The sequence below is a fragment of the Ascochyta rabiei genome, chromosome 6 (genome assembly GCF_004011695.2).
Source record: "Ascochyta rabiei chromosome 6, complete sequence".
Lineage (NCBI taxonomy): Eukaryota > Fungi > Ascomycota > Dothideomycetes > Pleosporales > Didymellaceae > Ascochyta > Ascochyta rabiei.
In genome coordinates, this window is record NC_082410.1 from 883,307 (window position 1) to 906,141 (window position 22,835).

Genomic DNA, 22,835 nt, shown 5'->3' on the forward strand with positions numbered 1-22,835 from the left:
TTAAAAAAAAAAAAAATTCAAACTAGCAATAACGCATAAACCCCGCTCGCGCACCTTCGCCACTAGCCCGTCCGACCTTTGTCATTTCACTGCCACCCCCCCCCCCCCCCGCAAGGCACCCACAGTCGCTGTTTTCCAACGCGCATTCAGAGTCGCGTATGAACCCTGTGCCGGAAGATCCGCTGCTCGGTACGGCTAGCATGGCGGGGATGGCCTGGTTGCCGCGGGGCGGGGCGAGGGAGGGATGCGCCTGAGACGGGTACTGTTTCATGGTTTGTGGCTGTGAGGATGGATGGATGGATGGATGGATGGAATAGGGAAATGGAAGGTAGAGGTGGAGGTGGAGGTGGAGGTGTGACTGAATGTGAGCATGAAAAGGGGAAAGTCAGGGGATATATACCACGCTGGCAACTCTTACTCTCACTACCAACGACACCGGGTTGGAATCAAATTCACGTTCACGTTCAAGTTCACGTTCACGTTCAAGTTCACGTTCAAGTTCAGTGTATGAAGAACTGAATGAAGGAATGAGTGTATTCATATATACTGTATAGAGACTCGTTTTCGTATCAACATGACATGGCATGGTCCCAGAGACTCCCTCCAGGCCAATACCTCCCCCCCTATCCCCCACCCCGTGCGCCGGTAATGCAATGTGCTTCTCTCAGCAACGTGTATATGTGTCTGGTGTGGTGTACAACAATCCTTTGGTTCCAGACCGGGTATCGTCCCCAAAATGTGTGATGAAAAAAATGTGGTGAAAGAGTGACGGAAAAGTATATCAAGCGATATGTAGGGTTATCATCAGGTGTCTCCGCCTGAGAAACTCAGTGCTTGTGCATGTGGCTGATGAGACCGCGGTGGCGGCGCACCACGCGGCCGTTGTAGCCGCGCTTCTGGATCGTGCCGTTGGAGCACGTCGTGCCAGCTGCGACCGCCTGCCACACGACCTTGCCCTGGTTGCAGAGGCCGAACTGCGTCGTGCCGTTGCAGACAATGGCGCCTTCCGTGGTGCAGGCGCCGTCGCCGCCAGCTGCCGGGGCGGTGGTGGGTGTAGCGGGCGTTGTGCCGGTGCCAGCAGCAGGAGCAGAGGCGGCGGGAGCGGATGCAGCAGCGGTCGACTTGACGGGTGCAGCGGGTGTGCCAGTGACGGTGACGAGCGTGGTCTGAGTGGAGGCGGCGGGGGCTGCGCTGGAGGCTCCGGGGGCGAAGACACCACCGGCACCGCCAGAAGCGGCTGCAGAAGTAACAGCAGCCTTGGACGTAGCAGCAGAGGGAGCAGCAGAGGGAGCAGCAGAGGGAGCAGCAGAGCCAGCAGCCGGGGCGGAGACAGCGGCAGACGGAGCAGCAGTAGCAGCGGCAGAGGTGGCAGCAGCAGATGTGGCAGCGCCAGCGGGAGGAGTGTACATGCCATCGTTGCCACCAGCGGAAGAGGGAGCGGCAGAGGCTTGACCACCAGCAGCAGCAGAAGAAGAAGCGGGGGTTCCGGCTCCAGATGAAGGCTCTGGGGATGTGCCAGTTGTACCACAATCTCCTTTCGGAGGCTTAACATCTGAGCCATTGTCGCCCTGCGCGAGTACTGTACCAGGGTTCGGGAACTTCAAAGCTTCGCTGGTAACGCTCTCGCAGGTGGTAGATTCAATGTTAGCAACGAGCATGTCGGGAAGAGCATCGAACTTGGTAGTGTCGCTGGCACCACCAGTAACTTCGATAGGAGCGCAGTTCATGTACATCTCGGGTCCACCGCTAAGCTTCGCAAACCAAGTCCATGCGAAGGTGGCCTTGCCGTTGGGGATGCTGTCGGGGAGGGTGAACTTGAAGTCGACAGGACCCTCGACACCGGGGCATCCACCCTCGATCGACTTGATAACCTTGAACTTGGAGCTGACGCTCGGTTCTGTGTCCGTAGTAATAGAGAGCTGGCAGGATCCACCGCCGTGAACTGCACTTCCCTTAAAGCTGAGGGTCTGCTCCTCGCCGACTGCCATCGAGTTCATTGTGGAGACGGTGTAGCCAAGGGTGTTCTTGCAAGGGTATTGCAGTTTGTTGATTGGTCCATTATCGATCTTGTCGACGCTGAACGGTACGGGCTTCGCCATAATCATGTGTGCGTCGACAACATATGCGCAGAGAGTGGCAGTTGCCAAGATAACTGATCGGAGAGACATGATGATTGTGATGTTGCTGGATCTTGAAGATAGTGTGATAGAGACTGTGGTGTAAATTCCAAAAGACTAGTCCAGCTAGCAAAATGAGAAAGAATGCAAATGCGAAGAAGATAGAAGCTGCTGAGAGAGCGTGTAGTGTGATGAGGCCAAGAGAGAGGCTCTGGCAAACGTTTATATAAGAATGTCAGGCCGCATCGCCCTCTACCGCCACTATACCTTCATCGAGTATACTATGGCGATCCCTAATCAAAGGGCACGTCTGGAGGATGACAGTCCGAACGCAAAACAATGGACTTGAGAGACGTGGACTGACCCACAGCGGCGAGCGTCTACTGTGTGAAACCAGCGGTCCAGGTGCAACCAAGACTGTGAGCCAAAGAAGGCCAGTAGCCTCGCAGGGTTGACGCAGGTACGTCATGCGTCGTCGCCTAAGAGGGAAGGTTGTGGATGCCGAGGACTCGAGGATTGCCATGTCTCGTTGGACGCCTTCAGGAGAAGTTTTGTTTCGAGAGTCCGCATGGTTGATGATTCGCTGGGGGCTGAGTCGCTTAGCGGCCCGCAAGATCTTCCGGACCCCTGTGTTTTGCACTGTGTCGCAAGTCCACCTCTACAGCCCCTGCACAAGTCGACCGATTGGCGGACCGTTCACAATTCTGGTAGACCGTCTTTTGCTGCATCCACAGCGCCTGCTAGCAAAGCTTGACTTCTGGAGCGAGGTCTGAGGGTCTTGTCACACCTACCTCCCCAACAGCCAACAGGACTGGCTGCAACGAAGCGCTGAGTGTTGATCGTGACTTTCGTCACGCAGCGAACCCGAAAAATGCGGGATGTGCTGCGGTCATTGCTTGTCCGGATATACCGTGATGTTTCGAGGCCCATCATACCCTGTCCCGCTACGTATATCCGTAAGGCTGTCAGCTTTTACAGCTTACTTTCGGTGGAGTGCTGATGATTGAAACTGGTACGCTCTGATACCCCAAATCATTGCGAGTCCGTCGACTTGCAAGCCTGCTCACGGACCACAGTGGCAGTGGCGGTGCTTCGCTGCGCTGCGCCACGGTAGGGCGTGTCCGGATATCACAGGGCTCGGAACAATGATACCCATTTATGCGGCCTCGGTTTTGTGTTGCGCTTAACAATAGAGGCGTCCACGCTCCAGCTTGCGCAGTGGAACTTCTGCTGCGACAGCGATATGTCCAACATCTTCGGTGCCACGCACGTCTCCAATGCAGACTTCGACATCCTTCAGCAGGCGTGCTCTTTCCATCCCATCGAGCATAGTCCCGCCGTCAGGGATCCTAAGCCATGGGTTTTCATATGTCATACTCGCTACAAAACCAAACATCTCGGGTCCAAGGGTCTTTCTCTTCAGCACGACCGCAACGGTACCAGTGACGAGTATGATTGCGGAGGATGCAACAAGAAGTGCGAACCACGCATAGTTGCATACAAATACCTGCATGGTCGATTTGATGTCAGCAGTCGTTGTTGCGCCCATGAACGGAGAGTCCATCTCATACACCGTCTGCATGAATACCGTGAACCAGTCGTAGTATGGATGATCAGTAGCTGACAAATTCGCAGGAAGGTATGCGTTGACGTCTGTAACCGGCAGAGTATCCGGACCGTACGCTGATAGATTGGTGGTTAGGCTGCCAAAATAACCTGAGGACTGAGTGCTGAGCTGATAGTATGTGTTCAGCACCAAGCTCAGTCGTCTTGACAAAATTTCAGGTGGAACGATCGATAGGTTGACGTAGAGCTGGGGTGACATCGAATGCCCTGCTCGCTGTATGAATGGAAATGCCGAGGTATTCGCCATAAACCTTTCGGTGGGACTTGATCCCTCGTTAAATTTAATTGCCGTTGGGAACTCCTGCACAAAGTACTCGGTCAAAGAATGGGTTTCCAGGCCTGTGAGCGCTTCAGGTCTTGTATCAGTGCGAGATTTTCTCAACTTGGATGTTACACATTGATCGCCGGAGCATTTGACCGATGCTTCAACGTGGTGCTGGAACAGAGAGCAATTGACGATATTGAGCCCTTGTTCAACCCCGTCATTACTGATTCCGTAGACTGACGCAAATGTCAATTCTCTTGGTGTTTCGCTCTCCTGTTGACTGAGCCGAGATTGGTTGTAATGGCCGTTGAAGCCGTCCAGACGGCCGACAAAAACATCCGAGTCGTTCCGTAGGCCGCCAAATTGAGGACGTCCCATGTTGCGAGGAGTGTCGAGCATAAAAGATGCTCTGCCTTTCAGCGGATCGAAAGGATGAAGATACGATAGTGACTTGTTGTACCATATGACCCCTGGTATCATCTCGTCGAGTTTTGTGTAGTTGGTTGCCGTAGGGTCATCTGTGCCATGAGTCCCAGGGTATGGTTGTTGGTTGAATTCTCCACAAGTTACAGTAAGGTAGTTGTACTCCAGCGTAAAGTTACTCTCAGCATTTGAAGGGAGCCCCACGATGGGCACTCCAACCAGTGATGCATATGTCTCTGGTGTCGTGATTGTGGTAGGGACACTCACCCAACCGTTAGAGTCAGCCAGCGATGTATTCAATGCCTCTAAGCTCGGAATATTGACATTTCCCCATGAGTCCTGTGGTCCAAGCTTGACTGCTAAAGGAGCCAGCAAGGCTGCATTATAGAGCGAGCCAGCCTCGGAAAACTTTCCGCGTGAGGTTCCAACTGTGGCCGGGATGAAAGCCGCAGCAGCTGGACCGGTGGTAAGGTAGCGGAGCTTCGTAGAGGCATAGGTAGATTCGCTGTCCCTTCGCATTAATCGGAGGGATGCTTGACCACCCAGTGGTGACAATGCCCAAAGAAATAGCAGGTTCGCGCCTACCAGAGTAATCCTTTGCATGAGCATCTGACTTTCGACGGTTCCCCAGACGGACTGGCTTGCCATGAGTAGTTCTAGAGTCTTACGAGTGTCAGCAAAGACAATCGCGTCAATGTTCCAATTGAAGATATGAATTAGAAGGATGGAATAGAAGGGTGCTTACACTGATCTTCGATCCTTTCTCCGCAAGGTAACGGGCAATCATCTTCATACTTCGTCCGCTGATTGCTGCGAATACAATAGGAAACATTGTGGGGCCCTGCCACTGTGAGCAGGTAGTACATGTGTCACGGGAGGATACTTACCAAATCCATGGCGAATTCGACTTTGCGGCCAAAGGCATTGTCTTTAGTAGGTTTGCCATTTAAGGTTGCTGCGGCGACCGCAAGAACTTGAACGTATTAAAACAAAACTTCCGTAGACCCTGACGTACTCACGAATAAAATAAATAGGTAGAAAGGTGAGTATGAGATCGCCTATGCCATAGAGGAAAGTGAGCCATGTATGCTTCTTCAAGACCCTCGCTTCCTCTGGCCAACTCGATATGTGAGTGATGGTCGTCTGACATGTTTTCGGTTTCTCTGTTGTACTTGGCGTAGCTGAGCTATCCACCTCTTCGAATATAGGGCTAGGGACGAATTGTTGTTGGAGTGGGTGTCCGCATGAACTGGTGTTCGCCGCCATGGTCGCTGATGCACGCTCTCAGGGAATGCTGCACCGGAGAGATGCGACGAGTGCTGCAATTCGCAATGAGCGAGTGCAGGACATTTAGGATACCGTCCATGAGGCACAGCCATAGCGAATCCACCTCTTGCCGCTAGAGTTTCCATCTGTTGGGAGCGCGCTTGCGATATTGTAGGAGCCTTGACGCTGCGTTCTGAGCGAATCGGTTGGCTCTAGTGAGGCAGCAAGCGCCGGGTTGGACCTTGAGTGGGGTCGTTTCGGCCCGCGATGGGGCTGAACTGCACGTCTATCTTCTGCCTCGCGCGAGACGTAAATATACTGGAAAACACAGACAGGAGACAATGTGGCAACAGTGAGTGCTGGTGTGGACGGCGATGCGCGGAAGTTGAAGGTAGATGGGTCGGAAGACACGTGGGTACACCCGCACCGCCAAACACGCTACCTGCTCCCCTAATCAGCGCTTAGAGTTCACTTCCGCTCTTCTATTTCACCGACGTTCCTCCAACTTCCTTCCCCTCGACCGACACACCGTATCCACAAAATCCTTCGTGGCTATCACTCGGAATTAGCAGGCTGCAAATCTGCGTACAACGAGAGCGCTTAATACCTTGCAGTACCGGTCTCAGAAGGCAGAAAGCGGTATATGATCATCGATGCAGCAAAATCGGTTTGTTGGATTGTAGCCGGATCAAGTGCGGATTGCTTGGTTGTCGCTGTTGCGCATGACGCACGCGCGTGTTGATCGTACTGAGACATCGACAGAGCTCATGCACACTAGAATCCAAGCGAACATGGTTGAAAGGCTCAAGATAGATGTCGAAAGCCGTAAGAAATTGAAAGGCTAGAACCCGTACGTTAACGGTCCATGTGCCCGCCGGCTAAAGATTTAGTTCAATGGACCAGAGGCTGAAGTTATGCTACCAACATGTGACCTTAGAGACAAAACAGTATGCACATGACAACCTCGAGCATAAGACGCCGCGAATCCTGAAAGCTCATCACTTGGTAGTGACAATGTGATCTCGAGATACTCAGGTGCCTAGCGACTACGTTGCGAATCTCTCCTCCGCAACGAGCGGCACGGCACCATGTTCTCTCTTTCTCCTACTACTGTACTACAGAATCTACTCTGTAAATCATGATGGGACATGCTGAGGCTGCTGTAGAGCCAGTAAGATCAAATCTGGTACGACTGATTACCATACTGACATGGCCGAGGACGTACTTCAAGACCGTGTTTTCGTGGTTTCGCTCATCCGAGTGCTGACCGATACCTTCGGATCCTCAAAGGACCTGTACCACAAACTAAAGCAGAAGCCTGATTCCGATGATGAACATGAGAACATGGAGGACGCCAAACAAAGTTCAAGTCGAGGCCGCCAAGATTCCCACTCAAACCTCAGCGAAGCTCTTGGACGTCACGTAAGATGGAGCCTGGACAGAAGAGACATGCACCGCAGTGATAGCGAGGACAAGCTCATATGCACCGCTTCCTCACAGGTGCAGACCACATATGACCATGGATATCGGAAGCTAGGTGAAGTCTACGCGCGAGGAGACAATATTGCGAAGATCCAACTCCAATCGCACATCATCAAGCTCCAGCAAACCTTGATCAGGATCCATCAAGACCTCATGCTAAGCAACTACCTCGCCGTCTCGTCATCACATTCACAGCGCATCCAGCTAGTCCAGACAGTACGCACAACGCGCGCGGGTGCAATCCAAGCACTCGATCTGCTGTGCCAGCGCTTATTGGCGAGTCCGCCAGGACAAGGCCCAAACCCGCATCCGCCCATGCCCGGAGCATTTCCGCAGCCGCCTCGATCACGACGCAGCAGCAGCAGCTCCAGCTCATCGGACTCCCACACACCAGTGCCCTCGAAACCGCCCACGAAACCAACCCCAACCATCAACGAGCTCTTCTGCCGCTACGCCCTCGAGCTGCAGAACCACCCGCGTCGCCCTCTCTCCCAGAACTTCACTCTCGGCGGCAGTAACCGTTGCCCAATATGCTGTAGCCTTGTTCCCATCCGACCGAACAAAGCCTGGGAAGTAATCGTCGACAGCGCCGGACGACGATCAAGAGGCAACCGCTTTCTGGTTAGAAACCGATTCGTCATCAAATGCCACCGCGCCAGCGGAGGCTTTGCCTGCATTCTGTGCGCGAGCCACGGGGACGCAGATACGGTGTGTCGATCGCTGGAGGCGCTGATGGAGCATTTATGGAAGGAGCATACGAGCGAGGACATGGAAAGGGATTGTGATATCGTCGAGTGTTGAGTTGAGTCGATATCAGCGTTGCCTATAGTTTTATACCCTTTGAGTTTTCCTCGTTGCTTCAGTATCTGCTTTTCGATTAGAACTTAGCTACGACATCCACGCCCGCCAGCGCATCCACATCTATCGTGATCGTTAGATCCCCACACAAGTACATCTTTGTGAAATACCACCTGTGCGCCTCGATACTGGTGATCAACCACGCGTTGTTCCCCTTCCAATTGACCGCACCATTGTAGACTTGGAAGTCGTTCTCTGTGATCGCGACTCTGCTCTTCTTATCGATGTAATATTCCGGGCTGATATGCACGTATCCCATAAGCAGCATCGGCAGCCGGGGGACGGGGTCGTTCCGGTGCGTGACGCGATAGTTGCCCCCTGCCTGGTTGGAGATGTAGGCACTCAGTTTCCGCCCGCCGATGCGCGGACTTCCGAACGTGTAAAGGCTGGTGCTGAACCCTTGGTTGCGCAGCTGGGCCGCAGCGAAGGGTGCGATGGCGCCCCCGAGTGAGTGGCCCGTCACAGAGATCTGGTAGGCTGGATACCGCTCAGACGCGGCTTTTACGGCAGGAAGGACGGTGCCGCGGGCATCGACCCAGGAATTCCAGAATCCAGAGTGCGCGGTGCAGTCTGGACAAATGTCGGTTTTGACCAAGTCGAAGTCGAGGTTGGTGAGCCAGTTGTCGATAGACAGGGAGCCACGGAAAGAGAGGACGATGGCTTTGTTCGTGTGGTCGATTGCTACGAAGCCAGTCACGTCGGTGGAGGTCTCTGCCCTGGAGTGTGTTGGTCCGCAGAACAGGGAGAATGTGCACACAGAACATCATGTTGAGCACTCACCTACTGTACTCAAGCACGGTGGCTGAGTCTGCTTGTTCTACTAGCGGACAGTTTCCAGATTCGCATTGAATTTGATCGCCGGTCGAGTTGAAGTTGCTGGAGCAGTACGCTGCTGAAGAGTATTGTGACATCAGTCTAAACGTCTGGAGTAGATTGGTGTCGATAGCTGTGAAGGGTCAAAAAATGTGGAACACGAAACGGAGCACACGACTGACCTCTCTTTTCAGCAACAAAAGGAGCGGCATTGCCGGGGAGAGCATTGAGTAAGGTAGTAAGAAAGAGCGAGAAGAAGAAGATGAACATGGTGGGCTAAAGACCGAACGAAAGTAAGGACGCGAGGAAGATGTTATAGAGGTAGACAGCGAGGATGAAGTGAGTGAAAATTACCGCGACCCCTTCGCTCCAACCGTGTACCGTGTGCGGGGATAGTCCGCGGGGTGGACACGCAAAGCGAGATCCAGGGTACCCGCTCGAGTAGGTCAATAATGACTTTGAGCCACGTAGTGCCCTGCTGTTTCCGCAAAAAAAACTTGAGAACCAGAAGCGGAGAAATCGATAGGAGGGCGCGTGTTTTCCGCAGCTTAGGTGGTCATTTGAGCTGGTCACGAAGAATGTCGCTTTCTGGCCTGCTATTGGTCAATGTAAGTAATATCTGGCGTTTGGGTCACTACTCTTTGACCAAAGCGTCTAGCGATGGCGACTGGTGCTTTTGAATCACGGCAGATCGAAAGGGTGTGGAACGAAAATGTAGACGTTGCGCGCTGGTGTTATTGAGTTTTTTGTGATTGTCGGTCAAGGCTCAAGTGATAGAACCCCCTGTGGCACATTAGTCCTCTGAGGGACCCACTGCATTAGCATTGTATCGTTGCTTCAGGGTCTATTTGAATCCTCCTGGGCGTGACATTGTCGTCTAGCCTTGCTGCTATCAGCTTTCTGCTACCAGCCTCGACAGGAAGACGCTACAACATGGTCAAGCCGATACCACCCATATGCTTGATGCTCGATTGATTCCTGCTGTCGATACCACCTGTGATAGGCGCAGCGCGGTAGTTGTACAAGTAGTAGTGGAGCGAGCCATCACCTGCACCAAAGCGCTGTTCTTCGAGGAAGAGCGGGTTGTCAAGGAGGGTCAGTGCGTTGAAGACATCGAAGTCGGCCTGTCAATGTTAGCATCGCGTCGCTCTCCCAAACTTGAGGGCAACCGACCTTCTTCGCAAGGATCAGAGCATCCTTCATTAGCGAATTGAGCCTCGTCTTCAGCTTGTCTTCGTCCTTCGCAAATGCAACTTCAGACGCGTAATAGAAGAGATAAGCGGCCTTGATAGTGTTATGCTTCTTGTTCCCGATAACGGTGCTCTCTAGGTTGTAGAAAGAGAAGTAATCCGTGATCTTGTGCGTGTTAGGGTCTTCGACAACGTAACTCCATACGACCTGCTCTTTTGGCTTCTCTTTCGGGCAGATCCAGTGTTCGAATTCGGTCTTATCGAATACCTGAGCCATGTCCATACGTTCAAGGTAGCGCTTGAGGAGGTCGAGTGCGGCATCCACATCTTTGGACTCCATCTGTCGCAGTCCTGGTGTTGATGTGGTATCTGGTAGTTTATAGCGGTTGATCTGGCGCAGTTTCGTGCTGCCGTGCGGTAGAGGCGAGAAGCCGACGTCGTATAGCTTCTCCCAATCAAGAGCACGGTGGAAGTAGCGGCACGTCGAGACAGGTGTGGGCAAAAGTGATCCGACAGTGTACACTGCCTGGAAGGTACCCTCGACGTAACAACGACGAGTGATTTCCTTGATCAGAACTGGAGCTAGTCGCTTCGAACGGAGCTTCTTGTGGACGCAGAGGAAGTTAACCTCTGAGCACTTGAGTACCTTCTCACGTATACGCAGCTGAATCGGAATGCCTGAGATGAACGCGACTAGCTTGCCCGAAGCAGTTGCGCGAACACCAACATGCCACTCCTTCTTCCAGCCGGGCGCCTTCAGAGCCCTGCAATCGTTAGTCAGGCCCTCATCTCCTCACGCACAGAGGAACATACCAGTTCAGGAAGGATGGCGAGTATTTGAAGCGGAATGTGGCATCCTTATCCTCGACGTAGTGGTTTGTGAGCAGATCGTACACCTCGTCCAGTTGCTTCGTATCCTCAAGGTCCATGGTAACCCACTCGAAGCCCGGGTACATTGGGCTTGGATTTCTGTCCACTTTCTCAATGTCGATCTCCTTGATTGGACCATCGGGTATGCGCTCCTTTGCTGACATCTCGTCGAAGCTGGGTACGGGCTGTGTCTTCCAGAAAGCATGGTCTGCCATGTCCTTTGTTGCGCCCTGAGGCGCTAGTCCAGTCAACATCTCGCTGATGTTGAGCTTCTTGATCATCTGTTCCAGCTCTGCCTTGTTGTTTGCTTTGGACAGGAGCTGGTTCTTCAGCGCAGGGTTGGCGTCCAGCAGCATGCTCATCTGGTCCTTGCCCAGCTGTCCACTTGCCGGCGCATTCAAATCCGTAGCTTCAGGCGCCTTTCCCTTGCCAGTGATCGCATCCTTGATCTTGCGCTTCCTGCTCTTTTTCTTCTTCTCTGTTGCACCCTCTCCACCCTCTACTGTTTCTGTAGCTTCGTCACCGCTCTCATCTTCAGATGCATGGGCTTCTTGCTGTTCGCTGGTCTCGGCAATGACCTCTTCGGCTGCTGCGGCGGTCGTGTCGGGATCGGAGATCTTTGAAGCTTCCTGAGGCATGGCGGGTGATTGTGCGCTGTGTTGTTGTTGTGTTGTCCTCGGAGCTGACCAGCAACAGGTAATTGTAGGTGGGGCAGCTCGAAGGAGGGGCATCTCTTGACGCGTGCCTCGCTTGCGCCTGCTTCACGACACGCATTCGAACTTTGATCAACAAGGTGCCAATAGGTGTGGGAGTATGCTCGAACTACATAGTAAGGTTTGGTAGACTATTTACCGCCAGTGTCAAGAATGTTGGTTCCTCAATCTTGCCTTCCATCAACACCAACTCCTCGACATCCCAGTGCACCCAGACAAACTTGCCCTTCAAGAACGTAGCTTCAGGAGAGCTAGCCCACACCAAATACGATGCTGGCAATTCGACTGCAAGTTGTTAACATCGCCCTGTAGTGTGAGGACTTTTGTGTTGATGTACACAGACTCGATCTTCGACTTTGCATCATCGAGCACGTGCTGTAAGTCCTAGCCCTGAGCCGCCACCTGTGATCAGGACGACTTTGCCGGCTTTGGAGAGTTCAGGTCGCGTTACGTCGATGGCGGGATAAGGCTTGGTGTGAAAGGGACAGATAGCAGCAGGCATTGGAAGAAGCATCAAGTCGAAGCGTTGGAGGTACTGTGCACTGCTGCTGGTTCAGTTTGTACCCTCACACGTATCACCCATGCTCAGTACTGCATCTTGTCGCTTACTCTGTGGTGTTCTTTGGGAACAGCGCTAACATAAACATGTTACTGATGGAGCTAGGTTCTGGGTGAGGAGAAGCGGAATTCCACTTCAGGGATGGAACTCCGCACCGTAAGACAGTGTAACACTATCGGCCTATGTTGATCTGGACATCGATCCATTTGCCATGATGTCGAAACGTGTACGAGGACAAGGGAGTACAAGCATTCGGAGAAGATGGCGGAAATGGCATGCCGAGCTGTATTTGGAGTCTTTGCTCTTCTGGCTGAAGTGTATTCAAAGTAAGTTTCGGCTCTTTGTCGCGCAACATCCTCCACACGTGGGTCTATACTGCTGATTGCAGTCCTATATTTACATGTGTTTGGTCGTAACGCTGGGTCAGTGTTTTACATCTATGGGCCAACCGAGGTTGCCTTCGTCTTCGTTCTCGTTTGCTAACGTTGAATGCCCAGTACCTAGTTATTCTCTGCGCGAGCGGCCCTCATGTTCTGGTACTGTCGAGACAGGATGGTAGGGCGGCTGTTGATGCTGCCGAAGGCTTGCGTAACGATTGGGGAGCTGTCTGTGCGGATGGTTGTGCCGATGGCCATGAAGAAGCTGTTGGTGGATGTTAGCACCGGTTTTCCTGGCAAGCTAGACAGCGCATACCCAAATGTCGCGGCAGATCCCATCATGTATTGCCCGAGTGTTCGCAGCATGCCATTTGGCCCGGGACCGAATCGGACAATGTTTGTGAAGCCTAGTGTGATGAGCATGAATGACGTCGATGGACATTGGCGGGTGAAGGTACCGAAGATGAAGCCAATGATGAGACCGACAGCTGTAGAAACCGTCAGATAAACCTTCAGGCTGTGTCGAGTCCTTGCGACGTACATCCACCCATCATGCCACCCATCTTCACTGCGTGCTGTTAGCCGACTTCGCAGTCCGGGTGGGATGCGGCGACATACGCTTGTCGAGCGTGGAGGGGCCATGTGCGCCACCTCCAGGCATAGCTCCAACAGGGACTGGCATCTTGACCAACGTGTGAGACGCGTGTGTGCAAAACGAATGCAACGAATGCGGAGAAGAAGACCGCGGTTGCCAGCAGCTCGCCGTCCCACTTTGGAGCTCAGCTTGGTGGCCTGTGCACGAGCCAAGTGATGCTCCGCGAATGGATGCACCCCAGGCTTCTGAGTGGAAGGCCACCACCGCTACCCGCGTGAACAGTGAGCAGTGAACAGGACGATGATGGCGCAGTAGAGGTAGCCGAGTTTGCAGTCTTCAGACTTTGTGCTTGGGGCTAGCCTCGCTTGCACAGTCAAGCTTGCAGTCGACAGAGAACACTGCATGATAGCCTCACTTTCCACAACAGTCGAGCTCACGTGACCCAAGTCTGATTTGGCTTCACTGCGCCGCAAGGACACGTCCAGAGGCCGTGGTGTGTTCTGGTTTGCGACACGAAGCAGCGCATGTGCTATCGTTGCTGCTGCCTCGCTGAAGCCATCGTCCTGTCCGCAGCCCTTCCTTGTTCCACGCAGCGTCATACCATATCACCCGTAGTCGGGCGCAAGCGAAGGACGAGGCCAGGCCGGCGAGCGACACCCTCCCGCTCCTGGAATCTTGGACCATCGAACTCGCCCACCACCCTCCACGCCAGCAGTCCGTTACGCGACTCTCTCTGCCGCTGCCCCCTTGCCAGTCAGGCCCTGCTGCTGTACTCTGCACCGCATCTGCAGGCCTGCATCGCCCGACGTCGCACGGGCTCTCCGGAGACAAGACAGCAAGCAGCAAGCAGCAAGACAGCACACGACAGACGACCGTCAACAGAGCCGCGAACCCGCGCCTCTTCCCTCGCTGCACCGCCCGACCATTGCATCTGGCCGCGACGCATGCGTGCTTGAGCTGCGTGCGCATTGTTGCTGCCTCTGCCCGCTGCTTCGTGGTGCTTCTCGCGGCTGCCACGCTGTCTCGCTGCGGCGCCCAGGACGGGGAACACGGACTAGGACAAAAAGTGACGACCCTACACATCAACAACAACGCGACCTCCCTCCCCGGAAGTTGGCCGCCCGCCCCTCGCCTCGCCAATGACGGCCGTTGCTCCCCCTGTGAATTTCCAGAACATCAACCGGCAGGCATGGAGCGCTGAAGGGGGCGCGAACGGCGCCATGTTCATGCCGAGGAAAAGCGCTCAACGAACAAACTCATCCTCCTCCCTGTCGTCACAGGCCTCGTCTGCATCCACCATATCGCCCTCGTCGACGCAGTCACAGCCCAACGGCGCCGTTCAACCCAACGGCTCCGACGCCACCGCGTGGGCCGCCCGCAAGACAAAGGGCCCCAAGGGCCTCTACCCAGCGACCAAGACCGAGCCTGTCGCAGGTCTCTCCATCGCACGGCCCCAGCAGATCGCCACCGCAGGCCCCGGCGCATCAGCAGCCTCCGCTATGAGCGCCCTGCAGGCTCCTTCCGCCATGGTCCCCTCGCAGCAGAATGGCGTTCTGCAGTCGCAACAAAACGGCGCGCCGCGCCAAGCTGGGGAGAGCACTGCCATCCTGCACCTCATTCCCATGAACGGCACCTTTGAGCGCAAAACCATCACCGTGCCCTTCTTTCCAGACGTTCTCCGCATCGGCCGGCAGACCAACAACAAGACGATACCCACACCACTCAACGGTTACTTCGATTCCAAAGTCTTGTCGAGACAGCACGCAGAGGTCTGGGCTGATCGCAATGGCAAGATATGGATCCGTGACGTCAAGTCGTCCAACGGCACCTTTGTCAACGGGCAGCGCCTGTCGCAAGAGAACAGAGACTCGGACCCGCACGAGTTGCGGGAGCAGGACATGTTGGAGCTGGGTATCGACATCGTTAGCGAGGACCAGAAAACCATCGTACACCACAAAGTCGCCGCCCGCGTCGAGCATGCCGGCATATACGCCAGGTCGTCCCACGATGTTCTTGATTTGAACTTCGGCGAAGTCGAGGCAAACCAAATGCAGAACATGATGGGACCAGGTGGTCAACAACAACTCGCAAACATGCGCGGCCGTACCCCTAGCCAAGGTTCCATGAACGGACAACGTATGCAAGGCCCTGGTGTTGTGCAAGCTTACCAGAACGGCATGCAGCAGTCACGACACCCAAACTTCTGGCTGCAACCGATTACCATGGAGCAGGTGGTGAAGAAGCTCAACGTAAGTGCCTCGCTGAAGGAAGACGAAAGCCGCTAATCTCCCCAGGATGAGATGAAAGCTGCCAAGCAGCAGTCACAGGAGCTACAGCAAGCTCACCAGTACATCAATGCCATCCTCTCTGCGGAACCGAAAAAAGAACCAGCGAAACAGTCGCCAGCGAATTCCGTCAGGATCTCACCCATCAAAGACATGAACTTGAAAGCTAGGTTCTCGGAACCGCCTGCTCCTCCGCCACAACAGCCACTACCAGAGAAACCGGATGCTGCGTCGTCCCTTCGAAGGACCGACATCGAACGTCCTAAATTAACGTCGCCTGCGCGGTCAGACGCACAGATGTCGTCCCTCACGGAGGCCTTGAGCAGCGCAAAAAAGGAGATTGAGTCTCAAGGCGTACGCCTTCGAGATTTGGAATCCCTGTTGAGCGAAGAACGTCGTGCGAGAGAAGATGCTGAGGAGCGGGCCAACCGACTGGAGCGGGAAGCCGCGAAGGAGCCTGAGAACCAGGAGGTGGCTGATGAAGAGGAAAAGGGAAGAGATGAATCTGCAGTTAAGGATGTCGACACCGGTAGCCTGGAAAACGGCTCCGCATCGCCTGCCTCCGCCGACACTACATCTCGCCTGCAACACCGCCTGGAAGCTATGATGCTGGAGATGAACGAAATGAAGCAACAAATGGAACGATATCGGGAACGCGCTGAGGCTGCAGAGTCTGACCGCAAGAGCTTGGCAGAGATGGTCGAGAGCATTCGCAGTGACAACGCAAAGGCGGGCAACGGCGGCAAGGGAAGGCGCAGCAGAAGCGGCAGTGATGGAGCAAGAGAGACCACTGGGGCCAACGTCGACGGATCGGAAGATGAAAACAACGCAGAAGAAGGCGAGATCACCATCATCAAGGACCACAGCATTGACGAGGATAGTGCTAGCGCACCATTGCGGGGGGCCAGTCAGCAAAACGGACATGCTGTGGACGGCGAGAACAAGGAGTCTTCGAAGCCGTCCAACGCTCTCTCAATCCAGCGCCATAGCAGTGCTGGCTTGATGTATCACGGTGGTCCAGTCGGCGCTATTGTGACGGTTGTCGCAATAGGTGTAGCTGTTATGGCTATGCTCAACCAGTATCCAAAGGCCGATCGCTGAGTGAGCGTGCATCACTCCGTTTCGACCACACCACTGCACAAGGCCAAAACAACGGCAGCGAAGATACAGCGATCGGGACAGCGAAGCGTGGAAGCTGCGCCTGAATCATGGTGCGATTGTGGTCCGAGGACCAGCGCTTCCAAAGGGACGCAGGCAGAACATCACGTTCAATTTCCTCGCTACTCAGCAAAAGGCTGCGGCCTCCACACAACACCAGCACCTTCCTCCTATCTACAAACTCGACAAGCTCCCTGAGACAGCCCACGACCACGCACGCGCATACTCACGCGACGAACGAAATTTTTGGATCGAATTCGAAGTCATCTCACCAAGATCAGTATGACACAACTCTTACCATGGCGTTGCATTGTTGGGCAAGCACCACCAGGCGTTTTTATTATTTAGGTTCGGGTGTAATGGGTGCCTGCGGGCTTTTTCTCCCTTTTTCATTGTCCTGGATGCAACGACACGCCCGAGAGGGTTCTATGAGGGCGTCGTCCCTGAACATTCACTGTACTAGCAAGCGAGATTTTTCCTTTGTAACATCATGAACTATCCAATCTACTTTGGGTCTTGGATGACGACTGGAGACGAGAAGTGGAGAGTGTGCCTATTATGCTCAGTGGTGTTGGATTGGTGTAAGCAGGTCGGCACGGGGCTGGGAGGTTCCCACTTCAATGATACATATTCGACCTTTCTCAGAACCAGTGTTTTCGCTTCGTGATGTTTGGTCGTGCTAGGGGATATCTTGTTGTCTTGCTGACACTGCCTCGCTCATGCCCTTCTGTTCTCTACTTCAGCCCGATACACACTGTTACCGTACTCAGTGTTCGTATTCTTGTTTCCGGGACCTCTTCCTCTTCCTCCTCTTCTTCTTCTCCTTCACCTCCAGCTGTGCCCTTTTGGTCTACTTCTGCGCCCTCGTTGACCTCCACATCGTCAATGGCCTTCACACTCCCCAACTCAACCCTCACTCTACAATCCCCCTCTCCCTGAAACTTGACGCCCAGCTCCAACGCCCGTGGTATCGCGCGGCCAGTAGCCTTCAGGAAGACTTCCTCTCCTCCCGCGTTGTGCCCCCGACCCTTGTCCTTGGCAGCACCCGCTATCGACGCCTCGACATCTTTGGCCTCAAGCCGTCCGTTCGCTTCCAGGCCGCCGTTTCGGGGTTTCCCTGCTCCGCCTCGACTCCGCGATGCAGAAGCCGCGGACTGGGCTTCGCGCTTGCTGATCTGCACCAGTAGAGAGCGCACGCGCTTGCACGTCGGTATGAAGGGGGATGAGGCGGTGATGTACAGTACTTTTGGGTTCGCGGCGGACGAGAAGGGCGTCGGTATCGCTGGGTGCAGGAGCGGGCGTTTGGAGATTGTTGCGTTGTCTGGTAGGCGGGGGCGTTTGAGGGGGCCGTGGATGTGTGGGACGTACGTGTTCTTGCTGGTTGCTTTTGTGCGGGGCTTCTTCTCAGGCACGTCCCGGGGGACTGGGTTCTCTGTCGTGGTGGTTTTGCTGGAGTGTGGTTGCGCTTGCCCACACGGCGGGGTGGAGATTGTGGGTGCTTCTTTGGGGTTGCTGTGAGGTTTGGGTTCGCCGCTTCTGGTTCTCTTCTGGCCGGCCATGGTGGTCAGGCTTGACTTGTGTGCGCTGGGAGGTCTGAGGACGGGAAGTGGAAAAGCGCTCGAGTCGGTGTAGAGCCCATGGCGCGTCTTTGGGAGGCGCGCCTGAACTTCTTTTCTTATCGATAAAGCTGCAACTTACAGCTGCGGCTATTGACGCAAGTCATCTCCAGCTTTCCATACACTTCTCACATTGACTACACAACAAGAATGGCACAGTTCCTCCGGCACATGCACCTGCCGGGAATTGTGTCCTACTCCACAGCCGCCCGCCTCCAGGAAACCCTCGTCTCGCGCTTCCTCGCCTCCAAACCGCCTTCCAACGGGCCTGCACCACCTCCCCACATCATAACCGCCCAGTTCGCTCCCGTCTACACGTGTGGGCGTCGAGAGATTGGCACAGTCTCTCCGAAGCAGCAGCAGTACCTACGCGCCGACGACCGTGCTGAGTTTGTCGAGGCAATGCGCGGCGGGCAAACGACCTTCCACGGGCCCGGCCAGCTCGTCGCATACCCCATTATTGACTTACGCACCCACAAGCTCACGCCTCGAGATTATGTCTGTTTACTCGAGAAGAGTCTCATAGCAACTTGCGCCAAGTACGGGATCAAGGCCATGACGACCGAGCACACGGGCGTGTGGACGAGTCCGGATGATAAGATTGCGGCGATCGGGGTACATATGAGAAGGAACATTACGAGTCATGGAATTGGATTGAATGTTGGTACCGATTTGTGGTGGTTTGACAGGATCGTGGCATGTGGGTTGGAGGGGAAGAGGACCACTAACTTTGAGAGGGAGGGAATTGTGGGAAAGAGCGTGGAGGAGGTGGGGACCGAGTACGTTAAAGAGATTGCGGGACGACTGCTTGGAGTGGACGGAGTGGAGAGAGCAGGTGAAGAGGAATTCGCAGAGCATCTCAAGGTGTGATGAGGGCACAATGTGAGGACGGCAGGCTCGACAAACGCGACAGGATTCTGCCATCACTGCGATTTCTTACCCTGGTTCTGCTGTCACCGGTGTCGGATTGCCGAGCAGCCCAACTAAATCGTGCAGCACGCCTGAGATGTGGAGTTGCTTGGGTGGCCTTGACCCCAGCTGGAAACCATCCCCACGGGCACACATTGTCAACATCGAAATGACCACGCTATCAATGCGGCTCAGCGAGGCTCGAGGTGGATCACCGCGCCAACCACTCAGATTGGCAAGGCTCGGATGTTCTATGATCGACTATTCGACGTCGCCTCTTACGTGTTGCTCGCCAAGAAGATGAAGTCTGCGTGAAAGTGGGCCTGCAGCACAGCAAGCTTGAAATAACGATGCGTGGTAGTCCGAGAATCTTTCCGCACAGCTTCGCATGTAAGGTCAGGTCGAATGCGCACACCAAGGCCGATAGGAGCCAGGCCTGGAATTGCTTCATTGGACAGCCAAGCACAATCCAAGACCTTGAGACGTCGATATCAACGCTCGGAACAGCACTATCGGCAGTTACTACGCTAATATGAGGCTCTGGCAGCACGGCGACGCCTCATGGGCATCATCGACCTAAGCAGTGCGCGATTTCCTACCGGATCTGCCAAGTATATCCGCTGCAAAAGTTCTCTTGACCTTCTAGCGTATTGCGCTTTCGAATTACGCCAGTGAGGGGATCACATGGTCAACTTGGTGATATGTACTGCGCCTCGCGGCAGCTCACCACAAAGATGTCGGGTCTTGGTCACCACTTGTTGAACTTACGTCACGTTGTTCACAACGTGATGCCTCGAGAGGTGCAGAATCGCAACACAAGACGGGTCACAACTCTACACAAATGTAAAGAGACAACAAGCGTGGTATGAGCAACAGTCGCCGATGCTAGCCGGCCGACGACCCCACAATGCTTACCATTTCGAACAATTTTTCGATAAGCCTTGAAGTGGAGCAGAGCTTTCCCATGGGGTGTTGTGGGGTCTCCAAGACCGCATACAAACCACTCCGCTCGTCCTCAACCTCGTACTGATGATAGCGCCTCACCACTAAAATGAAACCCCATCTGTGGTACGAGCACTCACGCAGTCTCCTAAGTTCCAGCGGACCTTGCTGAACCTGTTCTACCGCGGTAGTTTCCTGGTGTAATGGTCTCGGTCCGATTACCAAGTAAGAGTTACAAGGATACATATTATTGGCACCTTGGGGGCACCACGAACCCAAGACTATCATCAACAGCAGCGAATTCTTAGCGATATTTTTATATAACTACCATGGTGTCCGTGTGGTTTGGAGCAGCAGTTCAAGCTCAGTGTCTTCGCCCAACTTCCTCTCCACATCCTCCGACGTATCCACCTTTGCTGCCAAGATCATTGCGTATATAAAATGGGGAGGTTCAACTTCGGTAAGAGGGACTCCTCGTCGCTTGACAGCAACTTTGAGCGCCGTCCATCAGCTATCGAGGCCATGGACAACGCTACACGGAGGAATAGTGTCGACGACCATGCTGTCACAGGTGCTGGAGCGATCACAACTAAGCAGTCTATCATTCCTGTATGTTAGCATTTGGGTTCTCATACGACAATAACTGACTTGCCAAGGTATCCCTCGTCACCATCCTCTTCTTTATGTGGGGTTTCGCGTACGGGCTCCTCGATGTCCTCAACAAGCACTTCCAGGAAACTCTGAATATCACTGCGGCGCAATCGTCCGGTCTTCAAGCGTACGTATCTTTGTTCCTTGAGTGAGTTCAAGTGCTGACAATCACAGTGCCTACTTTGGAGCGTACTTTATCGGTCCTCTGACATATAGTGGCTGGATAGTCCGCAAGTTCGGATATCGATGGACTTTTATCACCGGTCTCTGCATCTACGGCGTAGGAGCTCTGTTGTTCTGGCCCAGTGGTGTCAAGCGATCATTCGGTGGTTTCTGCGGGGCTATGTTCGTTGTTGGTTCGGGTCTCAGCACACTCGAGACGAGCGCAAACCCCTTCATTGTAAGATCCCGCAGAGAAACTTCTATGCAGATTCTTACTGACTCACTAGGCTACGTGCGGACCTCCTAGGTGGATGGAACTCCGTCTCAACCTTGCGCAGGCCTTCCAGGCAATTGGCAGTGTCGTAGCCCCAGTGCTCGCATCCTTTGTTCTCTTCAAAAATGTCGACAACAACAGCTTGCAATCAGTGCAATGGGTGTATCTCGGCATTGCCTGCTTCGTCTTCGCTCTCGCAGTCGTCTTTTTCTTCGCCCCGTAAGTCACGAAGCCCCTTCACCTAGTACCTCTCCTTAACTGACAACTTTTTAAGCATCCCTGAGATTACAGACGCCGACGTCGCCGCTCAATCCGACCAATCCGCCGCCTCGACTGGTTACCAAGACAAGCCCTTCCGCCACCAGTACACACTCTTCTGGGGCGTTGCAGCGCAGTTCTGCTATGTGGGAGCCCAGGTTGCGGTCGCTGGGTTCTTCATTCACTATGTGACAGAGGTCAAGCCCAGCCTTACAACCGCTGACGGTTCTAACCTGCTCGCCGTTGCCCAGGCGCTTTTCGCTGTTGGGCGTTTTGTAGCCTCCCTTATGATGAAGTGGGTAAAGCCGAGATACATCCTTCTCGTATTCTTGACTGGCTGTGTCATCTTCATCATAGCCGCTATCCCCACCACAGGCGACGCTGCGATTGCCATGTTGTGCATGGTACTTTTCTTCGAGGCGAGTAAACCCTACACAAAGACAATCAATTCTCACAGAGACCATCGAACTGACCATTGCACAGTCCTGCATCTTCCCAACGATCTTCACGCTCTCCCTTCGCGGCCTGGGACGCCACACCAAGCGCGGAGCCTCCTTCCTCGTCGCTTCCGTATCAGGTGGTGCCGTCTTCCCTCCTATGCTCGGCGCGGTCGTCGACGCACGCAACACGCGCATCGCCATGAGCGTGCCGCTTGCCGGCTTTTTGGTCGCGTATTCCTTCCCGGTTTACTTGAATCTGTTCAAGGCGAAGGAGCTGGACGCCTTCAATGAGTCGAAGGTCGGCACCGATGCTGCGCTCGCTGATAAGACTGTTGAGGCGGAACTGTTCGGCGAGAAGAACGAGGTTGCTGATAAGGTGGAGAGGGTGTAAATTCAATGTGTTTGATGTTCTCATGATACCCAAATAGAATCTTCGGGTTACCAAGATGCGAAGAGATCATGCACAGCTTTGTATCAAAATGGACCACGCGACAAACATGACACCCCTACGCAATAATTCGATGATGTGCATGCCATGATACGTTTCGGATCCTCTCTTTCACCTCACATACAGAGTCCTCATCATGCTCACATCACACCTATCACTGCTATCCCCAACCCGCCTTACACGCCTTCTCAGCCACGACGCCGCACATTTCGCCGCACTACTCTCACCACGCACGAGCATCGTTCCAGACGAATTCGCCGCTCGCGAAAGTGCCTTGACAGATGTCTCCACTTCCACTCCGACCCTCGAGAGCCTCCAGACCTACAACCGAGGAGTATGCAGACACAGGAGCCGACGAGCCAGCAGAAAGAGACAGCGGATAGTAGTTCGTCAACGAGGAAAGGAAAGAACAACTTCGGTGCGAGAAGGCGCTCCGCTCCTTCCCTGCATATCTTGAAGCCGTCGGGGAGCGAGTCATCCGACGTCGAGCTCGCCGTGAGTCGGACACTCAAGCCATCCGTGTGCTCGCACCAGTCTG

General features: G+C 54.2%; 11 protein-coding genes across 12 annotated transcripts, besides 8 other annotated features; 5 read left to right on the plus strand and 6 right to left on the minus strand.

Annotated features, from left to right (window-relative positions):
• Window positions 1-286: 286 nt before the first annotated feature.
• Window positions 287-313: a tandem repeat.
• A 9-nt stretch (window positions 314-322) lies between these two features.
• Window positions 323-368: a tandem repeat.
• Window positions 369-451: 83 nt separating this feature from the next.
• Window positions 452-503: a tandem repeat.
• Window position 504: 1 nt separating this feature from the next.
• Window positions 505-537: a tandem repeat.
• Window positions 538-827: 290 nt separating this feature from the next.
• On the minus strand, window positions 828-2,168 carry EKO05_0004167 (uncharacterized protein; the record flags this gene model as incomplete). Its single annotated transcript, XM_038945517.1, has 1 exon — window positions 828-2,168. The coding sequence occupies one exon, from the start codon at window positions 2,166-2,168 to the stop codon at window positions 828-830; it is 1,341 nt and encodes a 446-aa protein (XP_038799979.1).
• Window positions 1,076-1,115: a tandem repeat.
• A 1,132-nt stretch (window positions 2,169-3,300) lies between the features above and the next one.
• EKO05_0004168 (uncharacterized protein) lies at window positions 3,301-5,327 on the minus strand (the record flags this gene model as incomplete). The annotated part of the gene is made up of 3 exons (XM_038938997.2): window positions 3,301-5,094; window positions 5,177-5,272; window positions 5,319-5,327. The coding sequence occupies 3 exons, from the start codon at window positions 5,325-5,327 to the stop codon at window positions 3,301-3,303; spliced, it is 1,899 nt and encodes a 632-aa protein (XP_038799980.2).
• Window positions 5,328-5,964: 637 nt separating this feature from the next.
• EKO05_0004169 (uncharacterized protein) lies at window positions 5,965-6,423 on the plus strand (the record flags this gene model as incomplete). The annotated part of the gene is made up of 2 exons (XM_059636326.1): window positions 5,965-6,108; window positions 6,163-6,423. 2 exons carry the CDS (start codon window positions 5,965-5,967, stop codon window positions 6,421-6,423), a joined length of 405 nt encoding a protein of 134 aa, XP_059492309.1.
• A 412-nt stretch (window positions 6,424-6,835) lies between these two features.
• Window positions 6,836-7,980, plus strand: EKO05_0004170 (uncharacterized protein; the record flags this gene model as incomplete). The annotated part of the gene is made up of 2 exons (XM_038945518.2): window positions 6,836-6,868; window positions 6,916-7,980. The coding sequence occupies 2 exons, from the start codon at window positions 6,836-6,838 to the stop codon at window positions 7,978-7,980; spliced, it is 1,098 nt and encodes a 365-aa protein (XP_038799981.2).
• A 76-nt stretch (window positions 7,981-8,056) lies between these two features.
• On the minus strand, window positions 8,057-9,120 carry EKO05_0004171 (uncharacterized protein; the record flags this gene model as incomplete). Its single annotated transcript, XM_038938808.1, has 3 exons — window positions 8,057-8,753; window positions 8,818-8,983; window positions 9,033-9,120. 3 exons carry the CDS (start codon window positions 9,118-9,120, stop codon window positions 8,057-8,059), a joined length of 951 nt encoding a protein of 316 aa, XP_038799982.1.
• A 656-nt stretch (window positions 9,121-9,776) lies between these two features.
• On the minus strand, window positions 9,777-11,548 carry EKO05_0004172 (Glycylpeptide N-tetradecanoyltransferase; the record flags this gene model as incomplete). The annotated part of the gene is made up of 3 exons (XM_038938907.2): window positions 9,777-9,974; window positions 10,024-10,804; window positions 10,854-11,548. The coding sequence occupies 3 exons, from the start codon at window positions 11,546-11,548 to the stop codon at window positions 9,777-9,779; spliced, it is 1,674 nt and encodes a 557-aa protein (XP_038799983.2).
• Window positions 11,549-12,682: 1,134 nt separating this feature from the next.
• EKO05_0004173 (subunit of TIM23 translocase complex) lies at window positions 12,683-13,241 on the minus strand (the record flags this gene model as incomplete). Of its 2 annotated transcripts, XM_059636327.1 has the most annotated exons (5): window positions 12,683-12,824; window positions 12,876-12,966; window positions 13,018-13,047; window positions 13,101-13,127; window positions 13,178-13,241. In XM_059636327.1, 5 exons carry the CDS (start codon window positions 13,239-13,241, stop codon window positions 12,683-12,685), a joined length of 354 nt encoding a protein of 117 aa, XP_059492310.1. The 2 variants fall into 2 exon arrangements, with proteins under 2 accessions (XP_059492310.1, XP_038799984.1); XM_038938750.1 differs by having other exon boundaries at window positions 12,876-13,047.
• A 741-nt stretch (window positions 13,242-13,982) lies between these two features.
• Window positions 13,983-14,014: a tandem repeat.
• A 109-nt stretch (window positions 14,015-14,123) lies between these two features.
• Window positions 14,124-14,187: a tandem repeat.
• A 106-nt stretch (window positions 14,188-14,293) lies between these two features.
• Window positions 14,294-16,540, plus strand: EKO05_0004174 (uncharacterized protein; the record flags this gene model as incomplete). The annotated part of the gene is made up of 2 exons (XM_038938721.1): window positions 14,294-15,403; window positions 15,449-16,540. 2 exons carry the CDS (start codon window positions 14,294-14,296, stop codon window positions 16,538-16,540), a joined length of 2,202 nt encoding a protein of 733 aa, XP_038799985.1.
• A 791-nt stretch (window positions 16,541-17,331) lies between these two features.
• On the minus strand, window positions 17,332-18,156 carry EKO05_0004175 (Ribonuclease P; the record flags this gene model as incomplete). The annotated part of the gene is made up of 1 exon (XM_038945519.1): window positions 17,332-18,156. The coding sequence occupies one exon, from the start codon at window positions 18,154-18,156 to the stop codon at window positions 17,332-17,334; it is 825 nt and encodes a 274-aa protein (XP_038799986.1).
• Window positions 17,393-17,428: a tandem repeat.
• A 207-nt stretch (window positions 18,157-18,363) lies between the features above and the next one.
• Window positions 18,364-19,083, plus strand: EKO05_0004176 (Lipoyl(octanoyl) transferase; the record flags this gene model as incomplete). The annotated part of the gene is made up of 1 exon (XM_038945520.1): window positions 18,364-19,083. The coding sequence occupies one exon, from the start codon at window positions 18,364-18,366 to the stop codon at window positions 19,081-19,083; it is 720 nt and encodes a 239-aa protein (XP_038799987.1).
• A 1,422-nt stretch (window positions 19,084-20,505) lies between these two features.
• Window positions 20,506-22,240, plus strand: EKO05_0004177 (uncharacterized protein; the record flags this gene model as incomplete). The annotated part of the gene is made up of 6 exons (XM_038938834.1): window positions 20,506-20,673; window positions 20,721-20,842; window positions 20,890-21,115; window positions 21,165-21,370; window positions 21,426-21,813; window positions 21,893-22,240. The coding sequence occupies 6 exons, from the start codon at window positions 20,506-20,508 to the stop codon at window positions 22,238-22,240; spliced, it is 1,458 nt and encodes a 485-aa protein (XP_038799988.1).
• Window positions 22,241-22,835: the final 595 nt, after the last annotated feature.